Source organism: Amphibalanus amphitrite, unplaced genomic scaffold (assembly GCF_019059575.1).
Source record: "Amphibalanus amphitrite isolate SeventyFive unplaced genomic scaffold, NRLGWU_Aamphi_draft 001267F_arrow, whole genome shotgun sequence".
Lineage (NCBI taxonomy): Eukaryota > Metazoa > Arthropoda > Thecostraca > Balanomorpha > Balanidae > Amphibalanus > Amphibalanus amphitrite.
The window spans coordinates 103,306-124,517 of NW_024882760.1; the positions used below are offsets into that span (position 1 = coordinate 103,306).

At 46.5% G+C, this 21,212-nt stretch overlaps 1 protein-coding gene across 1 annotated transcript; it reads left to right on the forward strand.

Annotated features, from left to right (window-relative positions):
• Positions 1-340: 340 nt before the first annotated feature.
• On the forward strand, positions 341-16,941 carry LOC122371658 (UDP-glucuronosyltransferase 1A9-like). Its single transcript, XM_043348120.1, has 11 exons — positions 341-820; positions 2,310-2,485; positions 5,569-5,767; positions 6,178-6,336; positions 7,156-7,320; positions 7,594-7,752; positions 7,947-8,087; positions 14,472-14,559; positions 14,780-14,860; positions 15,153-15,291; positions 15,702-16,941. The coding sequence occupies exons 2-11, from the start codon at positions 2,319-2,321 to the stop codon at positions 16,006-16,008; spliced, it is 1,605 nt and encodes a 534-aa protein (XP_043204055.1). The 5' UTR covers positions 341-820; positions 2,310-2,318; the 3' UTR covers positions 16,009-16,941.
• The last annotated feature ends 4,271 nt before the right edge of the window (positions 16,942-21,212 follow it).

Below are 21,212 nucleotides of genomic sequence, written 5' to 3' on the forward strand. Positions count from 1 at the left end.
GACTATGAGGTAATAGAATGGGACAACCGTCATGTAGCAACGTTATTTTGGGCTACTTCATAAATGGTCACATAAGCATCTAAATGCCTATAAAGTAGTCTATTTGCAGACAGTTTAGATATATGTAGGTATGCAGCTTTGATGTATCAATAGTGTATTGTGTAAATACTTTTCTTTAGCATCAAAGGACACGAACAAACGCCGTGTCGCCAGGTTTCGTTTAAAATGGCGACAGTTCGAATTACTAATCGCTCGTCATCGCTCGCCTGCTGTTCTGTCTGAGCGGTCGCGGGTTTCTGGTCAGTACAGGACTCCGCCGGAGTGGCGGAGGCAGCAGGACAGACACAGCGGTACCACCTACCCGGAGTCGGAGCCGTCAGCTTCGCTCAGTACCGCTCCAACTGTGACGCCGGCCGGTCCGACTCCGCCGCCCGCCCGCCGCCGAGCCGCGCTGTGCCGTCAGTGAGGTGCCGAGGAACTTAGGCTCATCAGTGGGCAATACGGGTAAAGACGAGTGCTGATTGTTAGTCAGAGTCAGTACAAAGTACATACCAGCAGGATTAAGATCGGGATTTCGATTCACGTATTCGCTGGTCAGTGATATCGATCATCTGAAAACAAGACGCGGCAAGGTGGTCACTGGTCAGACCTCATCACTTCCAACATCTTCAGAGGGTTCCAGCTCACCGATCTAGTCAGCCAGCACTCAGAGTGGCAGCTGATATTGTCGACCGACACCTGACCGAGCCGGGAGAGGCTGTCAGTCGCGTGGACCGCCTCCAGCCGGGACTATAACGGTCTCTCAGCTCCACCGACCACAGTAAGTGCTTACCCGACGGCTGGGTTCGGCGCGGTGCAGACGAGCGACGATGGACCACGTGAGGGCGGGCGGTGAGGCTTGAATACGATACTTTTAGCTCAGCGACCCTGTACATTTTTTTTTTTACTTGCTATTACATCAAAAACGAACATGGCATTTGAGTTTCACGTTTACGTGCAAAGGAACTTCGCTGGATGACATAGCCAAATTTTGAGCGAGTTAGGCATCTCACATATTTTCCTATAGCGTAATGTCGAGCCTGAGGCGGTACGTAAAACCACCCATCAAGTTACAGTTAGGATGAGGCCCACACTGTGCAGTTTACTTCCCATGATGACTGCGCATTTTTCGTTACCACATTGCGTGACCGCTTGTTGCGATTTCTTCCTGACACGCCGGGTATCAGGCGTGAATATCACGCTTCTTCTTCCGCTGTGCGTCGCCGTTTTCCACGCACGGCTCGCATTCTTTCTCGGGTACATGATGTAGGCCAAACAGTGCGGCGGCAAACCTGAGGAAAAGGAAGTGGGTCATCCGCCGCCGCCGCCGCCGCCGCCCCGCCAGGCTGGGAAGCTAAATCACCGCCCACCGCCGAAGGGCAGCGCCGCACCCGGCGCCCGGCGCCCGGCGATCGCGCCCGCCATGGCATGACGGTGAATTCACAGCCGCATGAGCTGACTCTGCCAACCCGACATACGCCAGGTGACCCAGGGAAACGGTGACCGAGGGAGAATTCAGATTCGAAGATCATTGCCTAGAACAAGGAGTTTTCTAGGAACGCGAGCTTTGTTAAATATTAAAACAGGCGAATTGTTAGCGAAATGCTACCTCGGTAACGAAAAATATCCGGCGATATTTAACTAATAACACACCCAACCGTCCAGTCATTGATGAAATCAGAGTGCACAGATCATTGATATCATTGGCTCGTGTGAATCCCTCGCTAATGACAATGGACAATAAGGACTATAAGCCTTGTGCTAGCTCGCGAGGATTTCACTGATCATATATCCAGGGCCAGTGGCCAGTGGTGTTTATCATATGATGGCTCATCGATAGGATGGGAGTAAGCAAAGTCAGATAGTGCCGCGTAACATGAACACACTTAGCTAGATCTTGTATTCGGATGACGGCATAGGTAGACGAGTGGTTTGTTATGTTATGGAACGATAACGAGTAACGACTTTGATAGCTGTTGACGGATTTGGATGGATCTAATGCACACGTGAACTGAGCTACCCAATCAGCGGCACGGTTTTATCTTGACGAAGTGAGGGATTCGAGTGTTACATACCTGCGACCAAATGCCATTACGTTTTCGTTAGATTTTAATGCATGTAATTTTTAATACGAGTAATATGCCTTTTTAAACCATGCGAATGTGTTCGATCCCATTGACACAAGCGCATAGTTCCACATCAGACTCTAAGATAAAATGCAATCACTCAGAACTGTTCGCTATATCTGTTTACCTCTGTGTCTCCGCCAGGTCGTCAGGATGGCGTCTGTTCTCTCCGCCGCTATCTGCGCGCTGCTGCTGCTGTCACCAGCCGCTGCCATCAACGTGCTCATCTTACACCCGGTGTACGCCGGCAGCCACGAGCTAACGCTGCGGGTACTCGGTGAACAGATGGTGGCGCGCGGACACAACGTCACCCAGATCAGGTGATAATCCAGTGCACCTAGCGGCTGTACGCGTTGTCACCCCCGGGTGGACTATGAACTATGAAGAGGTATAGAGGATCGTCTAAGCTCTACCGGCAGTGGCAGAGCGTCAGTCAATAGACGGTGAGGTAGTTACGATGTGCCCGACTCGACTAGTCGCTACGTTTTTGCCGCCACACAAGAAGTCGGCGTAGTTGAATAGCTTCAAGGACATTTTAGGCAAAGACCTCCGGTGGATAAGCCGCCCTGACGCTGGTCTTTATAGCCGCAAAAGTGACATCAGTAATGGTTGATGAACGATGTGAAGAAATAATTGTTAAATATTGTCTTGGTTCATGTGATTTTTTATTGGCTTTCTAGTAAGGACATGAGCAAGTAGGGTTAGATCACTTTTATCTACAGTGGGTCATGCCATATTGGTTGAAATCGTATTTGCACGCATCGCTTACTTACAGTCATGGCTCGCCTCCGCATCGTATCAGGGGATGGTGTTCTTGATGGTGTTAGCCTGCCAGTCTGCGTTGCAGTCTCCGCTACAGCGCGCGCCTGATGAAGCAAATAAACGCTCCGGCGTATTGTCTTGGGGCAGTGCTATGTGAGAGTGATATCACAAGTCAGCAAGGACAAAGTAATCAAAATTGAAGACTGTATTGTTTAAAAAAGATAAAAATGCGATTTATGAAGATTACAACACTGCCACTTGGAGCTGGCTGAATCACCGGAGTCCGGGTCCTATATTTGATGCCGAAATGCTAAAGCAAATTTAAAATGAGCTCAGTTCTTTTTCAAATAGTGCATACTTGCTACAATATGTGCTACGTCATCTTATAAGAGACTTTGCAGCTGCATGGCGTAATAACGGACAATATGACGCAGATATGATGCGACGATGCGTACTGCGTAATGAATATTTGCAAATTGTTTTGATATCGGTGCTGGTGTTCCCTTCCAAACAACCTCAATCATTCCATCTCGCATGCCAGACATACGATATAGCAAATGTGCCGAGCTAAGCTACCTACATAATGCAGACGATAGCTTCTGGTGAAGCTCTGCCGTCCCATAGTTTCTTTTTCTTCTGTCAGATGGCTTCAATTCAGCCTACAGGCCAGGTTCTCGTACTCTGCCATGCTGAACATCCCGCCTGTCCGGACGTGATTCGACAAACACTGAAATTGCAGGTTACCGCTCAAAATGGCCAGCAGTCATCGCCCCACCCTACTTCCGACCCGGATGTCCTAATGCATGAATCTCCAATTAACCCTACCGTTTCGCTGCGGTGACTAACCCTACCGTTTCGCTGCGGTGACACGAATACAAGCAATATGATGGATAGAGATGAATGAGATAAGTCACGTGAACGAGTGGCATAACTTCATAAGCACAAATCGGGTGAGATATGCGACGGGCAAACGTCCCATACCTTTTACCGAAGGGAACGCGTGCAATGAAGCAATGCACACGTTAAAATCTGTGTTTGCATTGCAACATATGGGTTGAACAGACTGCCAGGTGCCAGACAGACTGAACAGATTGCACCGAGCTACCCGATTGTTGAGATTTATGACAACTGATTGATATAACAGGGCCGACATACCTACATCACGTAGACCGTAGTTACCGAATGGGGTTTATTAATCGTTTATCCTCCACACTGTTTGCACATCCGAATTCCGATCAACCAGCTTTCGTGACTAAAAACGTCAGGACTGGTCAACGTCACAATAAAATTGAACTGCATCACATATTTAGCATAGCTGCAAAAAAAAACAACTAAGAATGCGAGCACAGTAATTTCACAGGGAGCCGGAAAAGATATATTCGTGGCTGTCGCAGGTCGTTGCAACTGCGAATAGTCGCTTTTGACTTACAAACGTTCACGGCAGAGCGACGAGCTCCTCCAGTCGGGACCCGGCTCAATTGTCCAACCGCGCGACACACTTAGTCTCCCCTCCATAGACTGTCGTGACTCTGCATAGTCACGGCTCTGGGTTCCTGCACGGCTACCGTATGGGTAATTCACTGCGTGTGGATAATCGTTTTATTTGTGGCGGTAAAAAGGAGTATTGTTGCGCCAGCCGCACCATGCTTTTGTGAAACAGAAAGCAGTATGGCGCCTACTTTCTAGAACCGTGACTCTCTTGCCGTGTGTCGCGGCTGCCTTGTTTTCCGTTCTCCTAATAACAGGTCTGTCTATCCGTGCTCCTCTGACTCCGTAATTTAAGGGTCTCTGCCGTCTGCGTCCCTTTTACTTGGGCGCTTCCTTCTCCCTCGAGGTTTGACAACAACACACCGAATTAAAACATTCCGACCCCGCCAGTCTCCCGGATCTGGCCCGTTTCGCCGCCCACTGAAGGGGTCCTCTGGCGAATGGCACGCACCCACTCTCTCTTGTTGACAAGCGCGGGCTCCTTGAGCACGTAGTGGCGGAGCGACGCCGTATGACGTGACCGTAGTAGGCTCTCTCCCTCGACCAGCTGCGCGCAGTGGGAAGACTCGACGCAACCCCTCCGGTGCACGCCCGAAGCACCGCGAGCGCCTAGAAACGGGCCTGTTTACCTGTTCGGGTGAAAGCGGGGTACGATTTGTGGCACTTGCGGGTCGTCCGGAGAAAAAGTAACCTTGACTGAGCCGCCAGATCCTCCAAATGATTACCCGGAACTTTGCAGAGTTTGTTTCGTAACTCACAAGCCCTTTAAGGCTTTAGCGAACTAAATTAAACCACTTCAGTCTCCATCTGAACTGACGAATCGAATACATGTGTCTGCTATATTTTTTTTTCTTATAGTCGTTTTTGTGAGGGGCTATCTGGCAAATGCACCTAATTTGACCAAATCTGCACCAACTCTGCACCTAATCTACACCAAATGTGTACCAGATGACCGTCATGAAAACGGCTATTGTTAATTGTTCGTTCATACTTTTATGTTATTGTATTGTTCATAAGAAAAAATGTATAGGCGAATTCAAAACAAGTTATTTTATTTCATCGTTACAAATTTACATATCGACTTTGGTAGCAATTTCATCCGTATAACTGCGATCATTTCTATTTCATTTTTGTCTTACACTAATTTTCCCAGATTTTTGAGCCGGAAATCGAAGCCGGTCGACTCACCCGTGGAGCTTCTGAGCCGGACGGTCAACAACACGGACCTGCGCTCGTCGTACTTTGACCGTGATGGGGTGTTCGTTCCCCCGACCGACCTGCTGTGGCAACGCACCCGGCGCCTGTCCAGCCTACCCACCGACGTTTTCTCCATGACACACGCCTTCTGCGAGGTAAGATGACCCCTCGATGACCTGGGTCACTTGTGTGGGAGCTTACGAGATTTTATGTGACTTGGACGGAGTAATTGGGCGATGATGATTATTCTTGTTGCTCATGATGCCGTTGAACGTAGTTACACACTGACTCACACCGAAGCTTAGGTGTATCTGTCCGTCTTGGACGCATTCTTTCGATTTTTTCTGTTTAATGTAGGTAATCTATTATGTGATTTGCTCACTGCTCATATATCATAAATGCATGCATAACATACATGATTTGCGTCGCTTGACATATTCAGTACCTAATCTACCATTGGAAGTGTGTCTCCGTCATTTTCTTATTCAGCTTCTGTGCCATTTAAACATACCGCTGGACACAGTATTGACTATTGAGCCTATGATGATTCATCTCTGACTTCCAGAGCCTGCTGGGTGACCACCACCTGTTCGAGTCGCTGCGTCAGCGCCGCTTTGACGTAGCGCTGGTCGACATCATCTCCAACGAGTGCGGTCTGGCGCTGGCCGCAGCGCTGAAGCTGCCCGTGGTCGGCTTCTGGGGCTTCAGCTTTGTCGGCGGAGAGGTGAGCGGGGTGTGACAGGGCAGGGGCGTGGGCCTGTGAGAGCGTGAGAGGTTAGCTGAGAGGGACACGGCATGGGGCGAGTACCTGTGAGAGCGGGGCTTAGTTTTAACAGTGACGTTGGGTTGAACTGGTGATATTCTTTGTAAGTGTCTACTTGTCTAGCAACAGTCACATTGCGAAAGCTGTGAAAGAAACTCAGGAAAAAGGTAGGTCGCGCTGCTTGTCAGTTAATAAAAGAAGGTAGATGTGAAGGCTAGCGGGAGAGCCATAAACCGTAATGTTTGGATAGAGGCGTGAATCGCTAACTCACCAATTAGCAGGCCAAGAACAAGTGTGCCACCGCTGACCTGTTGTCTCAAGAAATCCAGTGCTGTATGCATTGCATATATTAGCACCTGCTGGTTATACTCGTATAATGAACAGAAGCCCAAGGACATTAGAACCCTTAAAGTGGCTTTTACAAAGAAAATAATCAAAAGCACCTAGAAAACCGGTAGTCAGTAACATAAAAATAAGTGCACATTTAGGACGATCACCTTCGATAAGCCCTATCCCTATCCTGTATCATTTTGTCAAATATAGGCAGGCGCCAGGCAATGAAACCAGTGCAACTGGAATTTATCGTTCCCCTGTGCTTGATGAGAAGTGTCATGCGTGCGACCCTTGCAGCTCACGTGACAGTTCAGAAATAACCAGCGATGACTTTCCGTGATCGCCAAACGACCACTGCGTGACCTCGATGTGACTCGCATGTGACCTGGGCTGTATGAAACCTATATCTGACCTCTGAGTGACCTCTGTGTGACCTGTGACCGGCAGAGTCACGCCACGTCCACGATGAACCTGCCGTCTGTGACGCCCACCTTCCTGTCCGACACGGGACCTCAGATGGGCTTCACGGCTCGCCTCTACAACACGCTCTGCATGATCGTACACAAGGTGCTGCTACAGGTTCAGTTCCGAATCGCCAACGAGTACATCCAGGTCAGTGGGGTCGGGTCGGTCTGTAATAATCGATAACTGAGATTTATGTAATAAAAATGTAATGTTTCTAAACGATCGACAAATTTTTACCAGAGTCTTGTGGCGCCCGGTGATAACTTACAGTTTACACCTAAAACATGTAGCCAAACATGCCTGACATAACAATAAGACTTGCATGAACCTAGGCGTTTTTATTATACATACATCCTTTAACAGCTTAGTGCAATAGATATATTTGGAGCGCCACGTTGAAAGCACCCGTCCTCTGTGCAGAGGCACTACCCGACGCTGCCAGACGCAGCCACCTTGGTGAACAACATCGACATGGTACTGGTGCACTCCAACTTCCTGGCGTCACAGCCGGTCCTGCTGCCGCCCAACGTCCAAATGATTGGCTGTACCCAGTGCAGGGACGCCAGACCGCTGCCCAAGGTAAGGATATTGAAAAGAGTTTCCTTGACGCAATAATTTACTTTTGCGCAATTCTTTTGAGCCCAATTAGTGTGAAGAAGTTTAAATGATCCGGCTTTTGTTCGGTTAGTGGGAAGAAGTAGTAAAAAATGCCAATCCCATCTCAGCAGTCATGTAATACACCCGGTAACCCACCACCATTTTCTGACGGCCAGGACTACGAGGATTTCATGCAGAGCGCCGGTGAGCACGGCGTAATTGTCTTCAGTCTGGGCATCACCGGCTACGAGGCGCTCTCGGTTCCGGACGACTACATCGAGGCCTTCATGAACGTCTTCGGCCGGCTCAAGCAGAAGGTAATGACCCGTTTGTGAGGTCAGGGAACGTGTTTGATTCTTTCATATCACAGATAGTTTTCCAAGTTTGTTTGTATTTAGGAACCAATTCTTCGACACCAGTAATGCGTATATTGATTCGGTAGCTTTCGGAAGCTTCTGCTCCCTTCGTCAGCCGTGCTTTAAAATGCATTAAAATACAAGACAATACGTCTCAAACGTCTCAAACACCTACCAAAATACATACCACCACGAGGAAAAGTTGTAGCCGTACGTCTAAAGCACAGATGCACAAAATAATCATACGAATACACCATAACTGAGCGTGAGCACACATTACATGAAAGAAACCAATATTTGAAAGTTACCTCACACTGACTTCTCTTTCTTTTGACCAACATTCCATAACACATATTAATGAACTAAGACGTAATCGTCCGTAACATTCGTGCCAAACTTTCGGCAGTCATCGTAAGTTCATGATCGTAACAACCGAGATCGAGACAATTAATCGGAAGTAGTCGTAAGTTCGTAATCGTTTTACAATCGCAGACGTACAAGCTCGCATATTCGCTCTAATAATCACATACAACAACCGTACATATTTTTCAACACTTCTAAACTAAGTGTGCCTATAATAGCTCACTCATACCCCCTGGAATTCGCCCTATACACGCAGTGCCCTGTACAGTAGGTCTATTAAAAAAGTCCCCAGCACCAGTGGGCGCTGCCTTCGCTGAGCCGAACCCCCGTCTGCCCGTCCCATATCGCGCCGGGCTCAGGTCAGATAGGGTCAGCGGGACCGCTTGGTCCGGCCCGCGGGCGGTGGACGGGCGGCCGGTAACGCTTTCCGCCAGCCAGCTGTAGAATCCAACAAACGAGACGGCCACCGCTCAGCGCAGCGAAACCGGTGTTAACCCGCGCCCCACTGGGGGGGGGGGGGCTATTTATAGCCCCCCTCCCGTTTTTCTGCAATAACTTCCAAACCGCTTGACGTATCAACGCCAAACTTTCAGTACCTTTGGCTGCATCAATTTGACACCTTTTGTCAAAATTTGAACTTCGTACCTACCATAGGTCGGCCGGAAATGACGTCAGAGTGACGTCATGTTCGGCCGATTTCGACACAAAACATTGAACCACGGCAATCGCTCCCAAGAGCTCAGTTTTTAAGCTAGATCCAATTTCTTTGCATGAGAGGACTCAGAATAGACTGCGCTATCAAACTGCTATCTCAGATTTTCGAAATTTTGAAAATTTCGAAAATTTTATATAATAAAATTCAAAATTTATTTTTTTACATTTAAAAAAAAATTGACTTTTCGAAAAAACAGAATATATGTGATAGAACGCATTATTATGACTAACTCTAGCAAGTTTTAGCTAAATATCTTCAAAAATGGCCAAGTTATACGCATTATTGCAAAAAATTAACAATTATTAATTTTTCAAATCAATTTTTCAGCACGAATTTGACATCGTACGCCAATATAAGTAGCACCATCATGTTCCTGAGCTCAAACTGCATCCAATAGACACCTTTTTTGTTGAAAAATTATAACTTCAAAATTTGACCTTTTTTGACCTGAAAGTGACCTGACCTAAGCTAAATTTGACTCAAAATGACCTCGAATGACACAAACGACATCAAATTCGAAATGTTTGGCCTAAATGGACCATAAAACATGTGTCACGTGACCGACGGATGATATAATATTTTCGTGACCTGTGATGACCTGACCTTGACTTGAAAATCAAAGTACAACTTTGGTACCCTCAGAGTATCTAGAGCATCTGTTCACGAGTGTGTGAACCAAAAATGAGCCTGATCTGACTTGTAAGACGGCGGCCAGAGCCCAAAACGTGAAGAAGTCAAAATGCTAATAATTTTTACTTTGACCTGACCTGTGACGTCATCGGTGACCTTGAGGTCAATGAAATTAGGTTTCGCTCGACAGTTTTTCCGGGGCTATCAGACGCCGTTTGAATTTTGACGATCGGCCCAGTAGTTTCGGAGTTAGGAGGGGGACTATGAATAGCCCCCCCCCCAGTAGGGCGTGTTATACGCAGACCCCAGTGGGGCGCGGGTTAAAGAATGGCAGTAGATGTTCATGGCCACAATGATTATGAGATAGTCATTGTTAGCCCGTGCCCCACAGGAATGCCTAGACTCTCACGCCCTGTTGGAGGGGAAATGGGGATTGAGCATCATTCTTATACCTTACTCAGCTTTCGGCATTTGGTTTTTCTCACAGACAATGACAATAAAAAACAATGTAATAAGACCAGACGTTTCGACAACAAAGTGCCTTCGTCAGTGGAAAACAAGATATAGGCTTTACATCGATAAAAAAATATAGAAGATAAAATATATAAAAAATCTATATTTTTTATCGATGTAAAGCTTATATCTTGTTTTCCACTGACGAAGGCACTTTGTTGTCGAAACGTCTGGTCTTATTACATTGTTTTTGTATTGTCATTGTCTGTGAGAAAAACAAAATGTCTGACTCTTCTAATTTGGGTATTTAAGTGGTATTCGAAGTAGCGTCGAAAGTAGCAAAAGAAGAAAAAATACTTCAGCCAATTTTAGATCGGTTCAGAGCAAAAGGTCATGTCACCAGAGGTCATCGATGGTAAAATTTTGCTTGGACAGGGTGCATTGGGTTTCCAATGTATAGCTCCTATAACTGAGCTAATTGCTAGAGCCTCGTGGAAAAAAAACGAGCGCTTGCGTCGTTACGTGACGCAGCGACTGTCACCCCATTTTAAAATATCAGTGACCTCTTAGGGCAGGTCAAGGGCCCCAAGGCATTGGATCGGTTTTTGGTGAATAACTTCGCAAAAAAATGTCGCATTATCGTCATTTCGATAATCGTGTTTTCTGTTCTCAGACGCGTCGATTTATATGCTTTTTTGCTTAGGTGAAGCAATTTAGGATGTTTAGGTCAATGTCATGTTAGGGCAACACAGGTCACGAAGCTGTTGAAAGGAGGACATGCTGCATAACATTTGATTTGACCAGTCTTGCAGAGTCCATTGATGGCTGTCCCGACTGGCTAGCTCATTTTAATCGGGAGTTATTGACGAGCACTCCTATTGACGAGCACTCCGTCACGCAAGGTGAACAATGCAAAAGTGAAGCATTAAACCTTGCCAAGAATGTATGAAGTCACGATTTCATGTGCGTGAGGTATGTTTTAGCTCATTTCCGACGCCAAATTAACAGTTTCCATATTTTCCCATTATGCTTATATGACACTAAGTGCATTACGGATTTGCATCATTTTATAACCGACAACCGTGCAGTCTGCAGAGGTTTACTTAAGACGTCATAGTTAAGTGACCTGACATGAAAACGTGGTTGATTTCAAATCATCCGGCTTGAATCAAATGTAAGGCATATGAAATGTCAGCCTTCTATCATCAGTGTGCTTTGAGCTATCGCAAAAAAAAACATGGTGGCGGCATCCACCCCTTCTTCTCGGCCGGCGAGGGTTAAACCTCGCTTCGAATTATTGCAGATAATGATGCGACCGAAACCAAAGCATTTATCTGTGTCTAGAACGGCCGCTGACTTGTTGGACAAGATCCCCAATCTTAATTTGCTACATGGGAATAAAATACTCGGCATATGATACATACATACCCATCGATTTGCCCTCGCGCAGTCAATTCTAATCATCACTGTCGCTTTTTTATCCGAGATGATGTCGCCACTAAACGGGTTGTTTTGTTTGCTTGCTTGCGTTGGATGGTCATTACGGATTATTGAGGGATTTTGATATAATATGAATGGGGCAAGGGAGGATATGCACTGCAGTGCAGGTGTTTAATTTAGATCACAAAGGCATCGTTTCCGGCATCGTTTCCGGCATCGTGCAGAGTCACTATCTTCCCCTCCTCTGCACTGCGGCATCTCTGCGCCCCACACACGGCGTCCTCACTCCACGGCCGGCCGCCGCCAACTGACCCACTCGCCGGGCGCCGCGACCTGACCCGTGTCACTGCCGCGGCCTGCGCAATAGAGTCGGGGCTGGAATCCGGGGGTTCGGCCGGCCGGCCGCCTCTGGAGCGGGGGACTTTTTTAGTAGACCTACTGTACATGTCCGGCACCTCCCACCCGGGTAAGACATTGATGCTGTTCTGTCTGTCTACCCTGGAAATATAAAACCCCTCCTTCACCTTTCGTTTACCCCAGCTCGTCTCATAGTCCAAAATTTTAACTTCGTCCCACATGATAGAGTGCCCTGTTTCTAATATATGCCTCGATATCCCTGAATGGTCTCGGTTCCCGTTTGCTATAGCTCGCTTGTGTTCTGACTCCCTCGTCCTCAGCTTTCTCCCGGTTTCCCCTACATAAACTTTTCCGCACTGACACTTTACTGATAGACCAGCCCAGCCTTCTCTTTGATCCCTAATTTGTCCTTGGGTTTGACGAGCCTAGCACTAAGGTTCGCTGCAGGTCTCGTGCTGACCTTCGCGTAGGGTCGGAGGACGCGCGTGACCTGTTCACTCACCCCCTGGATGTAAGGGATGCTTACATAAACCCGTTTGTCCTCCTCCTGTTCCCTGCCTACCCGTTCAGAACCACCACCCTCTCCCATGCGTAGTCGTTCTCTATTTTTTACCCGCCTGTGGATACGGCGCACCATTCGCTTTGGGTAGTGGTTCTTCACCAGTGCCCGTTCTATCTTCCCTGTCTCGCGTTCCTCGTCCTCAGGTGTTGTCGTGAGTCGTGATGCCCGTGTGAAAAGTGTCTGTGGGAATGATGCCTTGTGCTGTGAGCTGTGGTGTGATTCATAGTGAAGGTATTTGTCCGTATGAGTTGCTTTCCTGAACACCTCGGTCTTCATGGTCCCCCCTCCCAGTCTATGTACCTTTACATCCAAAAAAGGTAAGGATCCCTCCTTTTCCTCCTCGAGCGTGAATTCAATATGGTGAATGGTGCGCCGTGAATGGTGCGGCGTATCCACAGGCGGGTAAAAAATAGAGAACGACTACGCATGGGAGAGGGTGGTGGTTCTGAACGGGTAGGCAGGGAACAGGAGGAGGACAAACGGGTTTATGTAAGCATCCCTTACATCCAGGGGGTGAGTGAACAGGTCACGCGCGTCCTCCGACCCTACGCGAAGGTCAGCACGAGACCTGCAGCGAACCTTAGTGCTAGGCTCGTCAAACCCAAGGACAAATTAGGGATCAAAGAGAAGGCTGGGCTGGTCTATCAGTATAAGTGTCAGTGCGGAAAAGTTTATGTAGGGGAAACCGGGAGAAAGCTGAGGACGAGGGAGTCAGAACACAAGCGAGCTATAGCAAACAGGAACCGAGACCATTCAGGGATATCGAGGCATATATTAGAAACAGGGCACTCTATCATGTGGGACGAAGTTAAAATTTTGGACTATGAGACGAACTGGGGTAAACGAAAGGTGAAGGAGGGGTTTTATATTTCCAGGGTAGACAGACAGAACAGCATCAATATCTTACCCGGGTGGGAGGTGCCGGACATGTACAGGGCACTGCGTGTATAGGGCGAATTCCAGGGGGTATGAGTGAGCTATTATAGGCACACTTAGTTTAGAAGTGTTGAAAAATATGTACGGTTGTTGTATGTGATTATTAGAGCGAATATGCGAGCTTGTACGTCTGCGATTGTAAAACGATTACGAACTTACGACTACTTCCGATTAATTGTCTCGATCTCGGTTGTTACGATCATGAACTTACGATGACTGCCGAAAGTTTGGCACGAATGTTACGGACGATTACGTCTTAGTTCATTAATATGTGTTATGGAATGTTGGTCAAAAGAAAGAGAAGTCAGTGTGAGGTAACTTTCAAATATTGGTTTCTTTCATGTAATGTGTGCTCACGCTCAGTTATGGTGTATTCGTATGATTATTTTGTGCATCTGTGCTTTAGACGTACGGTTACAACTTTTCCTCGTGGTGGTATGTATTTTGGTAGGTGTTTGAGACGTTTGAGACGTATTGTCTTGTATTTTAATGCATTTTAAAGCACGGCTGACGAAGGGAGCAGAAGCTTCCGAAAGCTACCGAATCGATATACGCATTACTGGTGTCGAAGAATTGGTTCCTAAATACTTATAATGTCCCAGTACAATAATTCCATATTTAAAACAAGTTTGTTTGCTTTTTTGTGTTCTCGACAAACCAGTTGAACCATTTATTAATTTGCGTGATAATTTGTGAAATTATTTGAATGTGATTTGAACGTGAACTAATTTGCTCATTGCCCATTCCCATTAGCCGCAGACCGTACCGGTCTTATCTAGCCTCATGGTGTTTATCGCATGCTTCATGCTCAACTTTATTAAGTTATAATAAATAATCATTAATTACTCTGCTGGTCAGCTATTCATACCTGGTCTCTTCACTAACACAGGTGCTGATGAGGTTCACTGCGTCCCGTTTGAAGAGGGTCCCGTCCAATGTCAAGGTCGTTGACTACCTTCCTCAGATCGATGTTCTCGGTAAGACGCTCATAACTTCCAGTATGATGCAAAGGAAGCCGTGTTTTGAAATATTTTCAGCGTTGATTGATTTATTGCATGCATGACCTCGGATGGAAATTTGTGTTCGAAAAGTGAAGAATGAGATAGGTCATTGCTGATCGAAATGATTTTACTTTCATGGTGTACTTACGTTTCAGTCTCGGTGTTTTAAATATAAAATGTTTTATCGTGTTTTCAGGTCACAACCAGACCCGAGTGTTTGTCACTCACTGTGGCATGAACGGTATGATGGAGGCCTTCTACGCAGGAGTTCCGCTGCGTAAGTTTTCCGAACGGCAGATATTTAAATAAGATTAATAATTAATCTACAAGCGGCTTGTTTTGAAAAAAAAATCAGAGTTCAGCTGCGCTACATCGCTTATACCTATGCTTAATGTAGCTGGACTCAAAATGCACCGATCGCTATTGATAATAATAGGTATATCTGGAAGTTAAATATACTCGATACATAGGTATATGTATTTGCCCGTCATAGCGTTCTCTCTTACTGTTTGTAGGCCAGGTTATAAGTATATCCATGTTTGTCGCTGATGGTCTGACAAAACTTCCAGTTGGAGTACCTATCTTCGGCGACCAGGGAGACAACTCAAAGTTTATGCATCATCGCGAGCTTGGCATTGGGCTGGACAAGTTCGGTCTGACCGAAGAAATTCTGATGGACTCCCTCAATAAGCTTCTTTATACTAACAAGTAAGTAATAAGACTGTTTTGCGCAGTGAACCGTGTGTTAGAAATGTTTCTAATCCTCTTCGAGTCCGGCAGTGGTGTCAACGGCCCTCGGCATAACTGCCCTCTTCTGGTTGTTGCTCTACCGTCCGTTATAGGTCGATTCATCTGCCATCTGGCGGGAGACCTGCCTGCCCTCTGTCGGCGAACCGGCTAACCTCCCCTGCACTGACCCCCTTGCTTTGTTTGTTGAGTTTATCCCTTTCGGTCTAAAAAAAAGCCACTCAAGAGCCTTTTTGTTGGCCCTCGCTTACACACAAATTACACATATTTTTTTCAGCCCCGATGGATAGCCAACCGCCCGACCTGCCTGCCCTCTAGCGAGCGACACTGCTGCCACCTACGGCCCCTGACCACACGTCTTCCTCCCTCAGGTACCGGGATAACGTGCGGCGCGTGCGCGACATCTGGCGGATGGAGCCGGAGTCGGCCACGGACCGCGCCCTACACTGGATCGAGCTTGTGTCGCGGTTCGGCGCGCCCAGCCACCTGAGGATGGTGGACGGTCACCTGCGCTGGTACCAGTACTGGCTACTGGACGTGGCAGCGGTATACGCCGCTGTCCTCCTGGCTGCGGTGATGGCGGTAGTGCTCGGAGTGCGCGGCTGCCTCCGACGTCTGACCGGAAAGGCCGTGACGACGCCGGTCAGCCCGCGGAAGACCAAGACGAAGAAGCAGTAGTGGGTGTGAGGGACGGCAGGGTAACGGGCCTGGGTCAGGGAGGTGAATCTCTGCTCAGTGAGCGTCCTAAGCGTCAGTGTTCAGCAGGGCCGTCTGAAGGCACTCAGGATGATTAAATGTTGCGAGGTGTGTGTGAATAAGGGGATGAGCGTGAATGATGTATCAGAGATATACTTTGGATGAGTTGGTCGCTTCACGTTGGTGTGCTTGTAGCGGTTGTCACATAAGTTGGTACATATGTAGTTCCGTATCAAATTAACTCCACGCTCTGAAGCTACACGACAGCATATTATATATAGCAAGCAGTGGCCTTTCACTGCATTTTCACCTCCTATAGCGGTTTGACGTATGCAGCCATGCCGTTTGCTGTCACCATATCACTACCAGTACATGCATCTATTTATTGGTTAGAACTGTTAGATGTACATATGTCTAACAGTTAGATGTATGTAGGTTGCTTCATTTGTCTTGTGTCTACCATGAATATTGTTTGATTGCTAGTTTTTAATCGTAATGCTCTTGGGAACCTTTATTACACCTTTGTTTTCAAGTTTTATTTTCTAACTTTAAGATGCTTTTAATTGTTAACTGCCTCCCAATAGGTTAGAAATAAATATCAGTATTGTTTCAGGACGCAGTGATGCTGCCAATGGCCATGCTATTTATCGTGTCAGACATTGTAATGTTTATTCACATTTGATGAGAACACAGAAAAAAATTCTAAATAGCCATTTGGCTATTTAGAATATTTGTTTTTGTGTTTTCATCGAGTGTGAGTAAATTGCCATGCTATTGATCAGTATTTCGTATTTATTCTTCATCCGACATAACAAACGTTGAGAAACTTTATATCGTAGTTCTACTACATTGTTCTACATTTTCTGCATGGTATCTGTCACATGAATATATTGCCATTTTGAGTCGGCCACCGAATCTTGACTTTGTTACTTTACGAAGCATTATTATATATAAATAAATAAATAACTAAATATATATATATATATATATATATATATATATATATATATATATATATATATATATATATATATATATATAAATATATAAATAAATAAATATATATATATATATATATATATATATATATATATATATATATATATATATATATATATATATATATATATATATATATATATATGTGTGTGTGTGTGTTACGGGTCATATGCTAACTTGGGCAGTATACAAACTACCCGGGCAGTATGCAAACTACCCAACAGCCCGGGCAGTATGCATACCGCCCGGGTAGTATGCATACTACCCGACCCCTTGGGCAGTATGCATACCGCCCGGGCAGTTTGCATACTGCCCGGGTAGTATGCATACTACCCACCTTTTCTCTCACGGGCAAGATGTTTACTCGGGCAATATGCTGACCGTGGCCCGTGAGACTAGTTCATGCAATAGGTCACATATACATGTCAATGGCAGACTCTTTAACCCGCGCCGGGGCGGTGCTCGGCGCCAGTGGTGCCGGGCTGGGGGGCGGGTTGAGCACCCCTGCTCGACTCCCGTGCCACTTAGCGGAACAGAAGTATCAAGTAAGCGGCATGTAAGATGCGGTAACCGGCATTCGAAATAGCGTCAAAGATCATGACGAAAGTGCCCTAGTCATTTTTAAGGCCAGGTCAAAGAATAGGGCAACAGAGGTTATCAAAGATCAAATTTCGTCTTTTTCATTTTTCTTATAAATTCGCCCATAACTCGGAAAATAGGAGAGCTACAGCGCCGCAGAAAGACGCATTCGATAGCTCTGTTAGCGCTTTCTGGAATAAGTACTCAAAGTTGATCTAAGTTCCAAATTTGACCTGAGGTCAAGGTCATGACCTGACATGAAAAGGTCATGTTGTTTATCAGCCTCCTTATCGTCGAACTGAACACATCTAAGGTTGTTTACATGACCATCGCTCCAACACGTCTCCATAAAAAAATAATGGTCAAAGAACTGCTGGAGACCTTTTATGACCTGATATGACCTCATGGTCATAAAAAGGGGTCACAAGTGCAATTTTTTTCGATTCAGTGCGTCATGTTTACCTGTATGTAACCCGATGTTTGAGAGTGTTTAGAATGACGTTCAGCAAAAGGGGCGTCCTTCAACTTTCTCCTGTCAACTTTTTAGGGAGACTGTGCAATATTGACTTGACCTAAAAGTCATCGGTATGGTATCAAAATTCAAATACATGCCTTTTGAACCTAATGTTACTCTTATTAGTCGCTTAAAGTTTCAAAGCGATCGTTAGGTCGGTGTAGCTATGGCGAGCATTCCAACCTTTTCTGGGGTAAGGTCACTTGACCTGACCTGGTAACCCGACTATAAGACCTTGTAACGTCTTACATGTAAATGGTTTCATGTAACATTAGGTATTGAAACTATGATAACACCCTCTACAGGTCCAAGTGTCAAACCAAAGCCAGCGAGTGATGGCACTACAGATGTGTCGTCATTTCAGATGAAAGTGACTTGTTGGCCGCTGGCAATGAAATTCAATGAAATTCTGGGGAAATATTTTAAATCTTTATATTCAAAACATTATTTCACTCTCCGATCGATAAATCACGTTTGACGGCAAAAAAGACTACGCGATTAAACTACGTTACTTTTTTTAAATTTAGTCCGAACCTTTTGAATAGAAGGATTCACAGGGACAGAGCCCCCGCTAAGCGAAGCTTGTTGCGGTAACCCTGCCCTCTACCCTCCGATCGCGCAATGCCGGTTTTATGGCAGAATTTGGAGTCCAAAGTTTAACCCTCACCGGACCTATTGGTTTTCTACATACGCGCCGGCCGAGGGGGGGGGGGTACACCCCCCCTCGCCGTTTCGCCCCTGGTGGAGCTAGCGCGTCGCGGAAAAAACGAGCGTGTGCGCCGTTACGAGACGCAGAGATTGGTACCCGATTTTAAGGTCCTAGGTCAACCGGTGACCTCTGAGGTCAGGTCAAGTGCCCCAAGATACGGTTCAGTTTTTGGTAAATAACTTCGCAAAAAACGGCCGCAGAGCGCCGATTTTGACAGCATCGTGTTCGCCTTGCTCAGGCGCGTCGAATGATATACTTTTTGTTCGGGTCAGGTCAACTTGGGGTGTTGACCTCAGGTCAAGGTCAGGTCAGCACCCTCAGGTCACGAAGTTGGTCGAAAGAGGTCATGTCGCATATCATTCGATTCGGCAGGTCTTCCTGAGTCCATTGGTGGCTTTCTCGACTCGCTAGCTCAATTTGATCGGGAGTTATTGACGAAAAACTAATATGACCTTGATGACGTCATAAATGACGTCATGCAAGGTCAACATTGCAAAAGTGACGCATCTAACCTTGCAAGGAGTTCATCAAATCACGATTCTGTGTGCTTGAGATAGTTGGAGATCGTTCCCGGCGCCAGAATAGCAGTTTTCATTTTTCCCCATTGACTTATAATGGTGAGGTCACGAAAATGACCTGACCTCATATGACCTTTAGGAAAAATCTGAGATATACAAGCTGTGGGACTCATAATGGATACTAGATCCTGCAAGTTTCATTTCCCTTTGACATCTCCTCTGGCAGTGAGGGCGTTGCGAATTAGCGACATCTGAAGACCGTGCAGAGGTTCACTTATGACGTCATAGGTCAGTGACCTGACCTGACCCAAAAATGTGCTTGGTGTCAAAAGATGCGGCTTGGATCAAAGGTCAGGTATGCCAAGTCTCAGCTCTCTATCGCCAGCGTGTTCGGAGCTATCGCGAAAAAACCGTATGGGGGGGCGGCACCCGCCCCCCCCCCTCGGCCGGCGAGGGTTAAAGTGCGCACAGAGCCGCGCACGGCCGGTCCTCTCACTGACTTCGCTTGGCTACGGGCTACGGCCTGCCACAAACCGTCCAATCTGTAAGGAGGCTCATTAACCCTCGCCCGCACATGGGGGGGGGGGGGTGGTTGCCACCCCCCCAGGCAGTCTTTCTGCTCTGCACTCAACATTTTTAGAGCTAGCAGGCTGATTTTTCGTATAGCTGCTCGTCTATCCTTTCTTGATGTCCACTGAAAATTTCAAGTTTCTGTGATTTTTGGTTTCGGAGATATGACCTTGTTTTTCAGGTCATGTCATGACCCAAATGGCCAATTCTCAACATCTTGCGTTTGCCATGGGCCTTGTGAGCTTTTGACACCCTGATTTCGGCCTTTTTTGCCAGTCTTACCTCCCACCTATCATGGAACATGTTGTTCGACGATGTACAGGGGTCAAGGTCAGGGTCAAGGTCAACCTAGGTCATCTACGATAATTGCGTTTTAGGCAAGCTGAATTTACTTTTTGTGAAGTTTTTTGACTGCATTTTTGGTAAAAGCTTCTCAGATCATGATTTCATGTGATATGGACCCAAAAACAATCGGTGCACACATCAGTATACACACAGACACACACAGACATACAAACACATATAATTGACCTTGACCTAACTTGACCTGAAATGACCTCAGCAGCAAAATTATGGTCGGATAGTGTGACAAAGAGGTTCTAGCTGGCTTGGCACCAGAAAACAGCATCGTCATCGGTATTTGACAAGCAGCGCACTTGATATCCAACGGTGACCCAAAACAGCAACATTTTTTAGTTTGACCTGACCTGGAAGGTCAATGACTGACCTGAGAAGGTAAAACTGGGTATCATTGGATTAGTCTCTTCCCAAAGAATCTTTTTGGTCTTTACTGCTAAGCTCTATCTCCAACAGGAACGAAATGGCGCGGGGGGGGTGGCAACCCCCCCCCCATGTGCGTTCTAGGATGGGAAAATGGCATGTGCGGGCGAGGGTTAAACGTCAATCGCCCGTCGCGCTTCGAACCCGGACTGTTATAACCGGAAACGCGTGCTCTCACCACCCGGAGTCCAACGCTCTACCGACTGAGCTACGGGACCGGCAAATCGGTACTTATAGAACCATTAATACTCTTTAAAATGGACATGGAATACACAACTTCAAGACAAGAAGCGGGCAGTATGCAAACTGCCCAAGTTTTTGGGCGGTATGCATACTGCCCAAGGGGCCGGGTAGTATGCATACTACCCGGGCGGTATGCATACTGCCCGGGCTGTTGGGTAGTTTGCATACTGCCCGGGTAGTTTGCATACTGCCCAAGTTAGCATATGACCCGTAACACACACACACACACATATATATATATATATATATATATATATATATATATATATATATA

What these genes read in the sequence shown, in the direction of transcription:
- LOC122371658 (XM_043348120.1), top strand. Translation starts at nt 2,319, where the DNA reads ATGGCGTCTGTTCTCTCCGCCGCTATCTGCGCGCTGCTGCTGCTGTCA. An exon ending in CACAACGTCACCCAGATCAG is followed by an intron (nt 2,486 to 5,568) that starts GTGATAATCCAG and finishes TAATTTTCCCAG; the next exon opens with ATTTTTGAGCCGGAAATCGA. An exon ending in ACGCCAGACCGCTGCCCAAG is followed by an intron (nt 7,753 to 7,946) that starts GTAAGGATATTG and finishes TCTGACGGCCAG; the next exon opens with GACTACGAGGATTTCATGCA.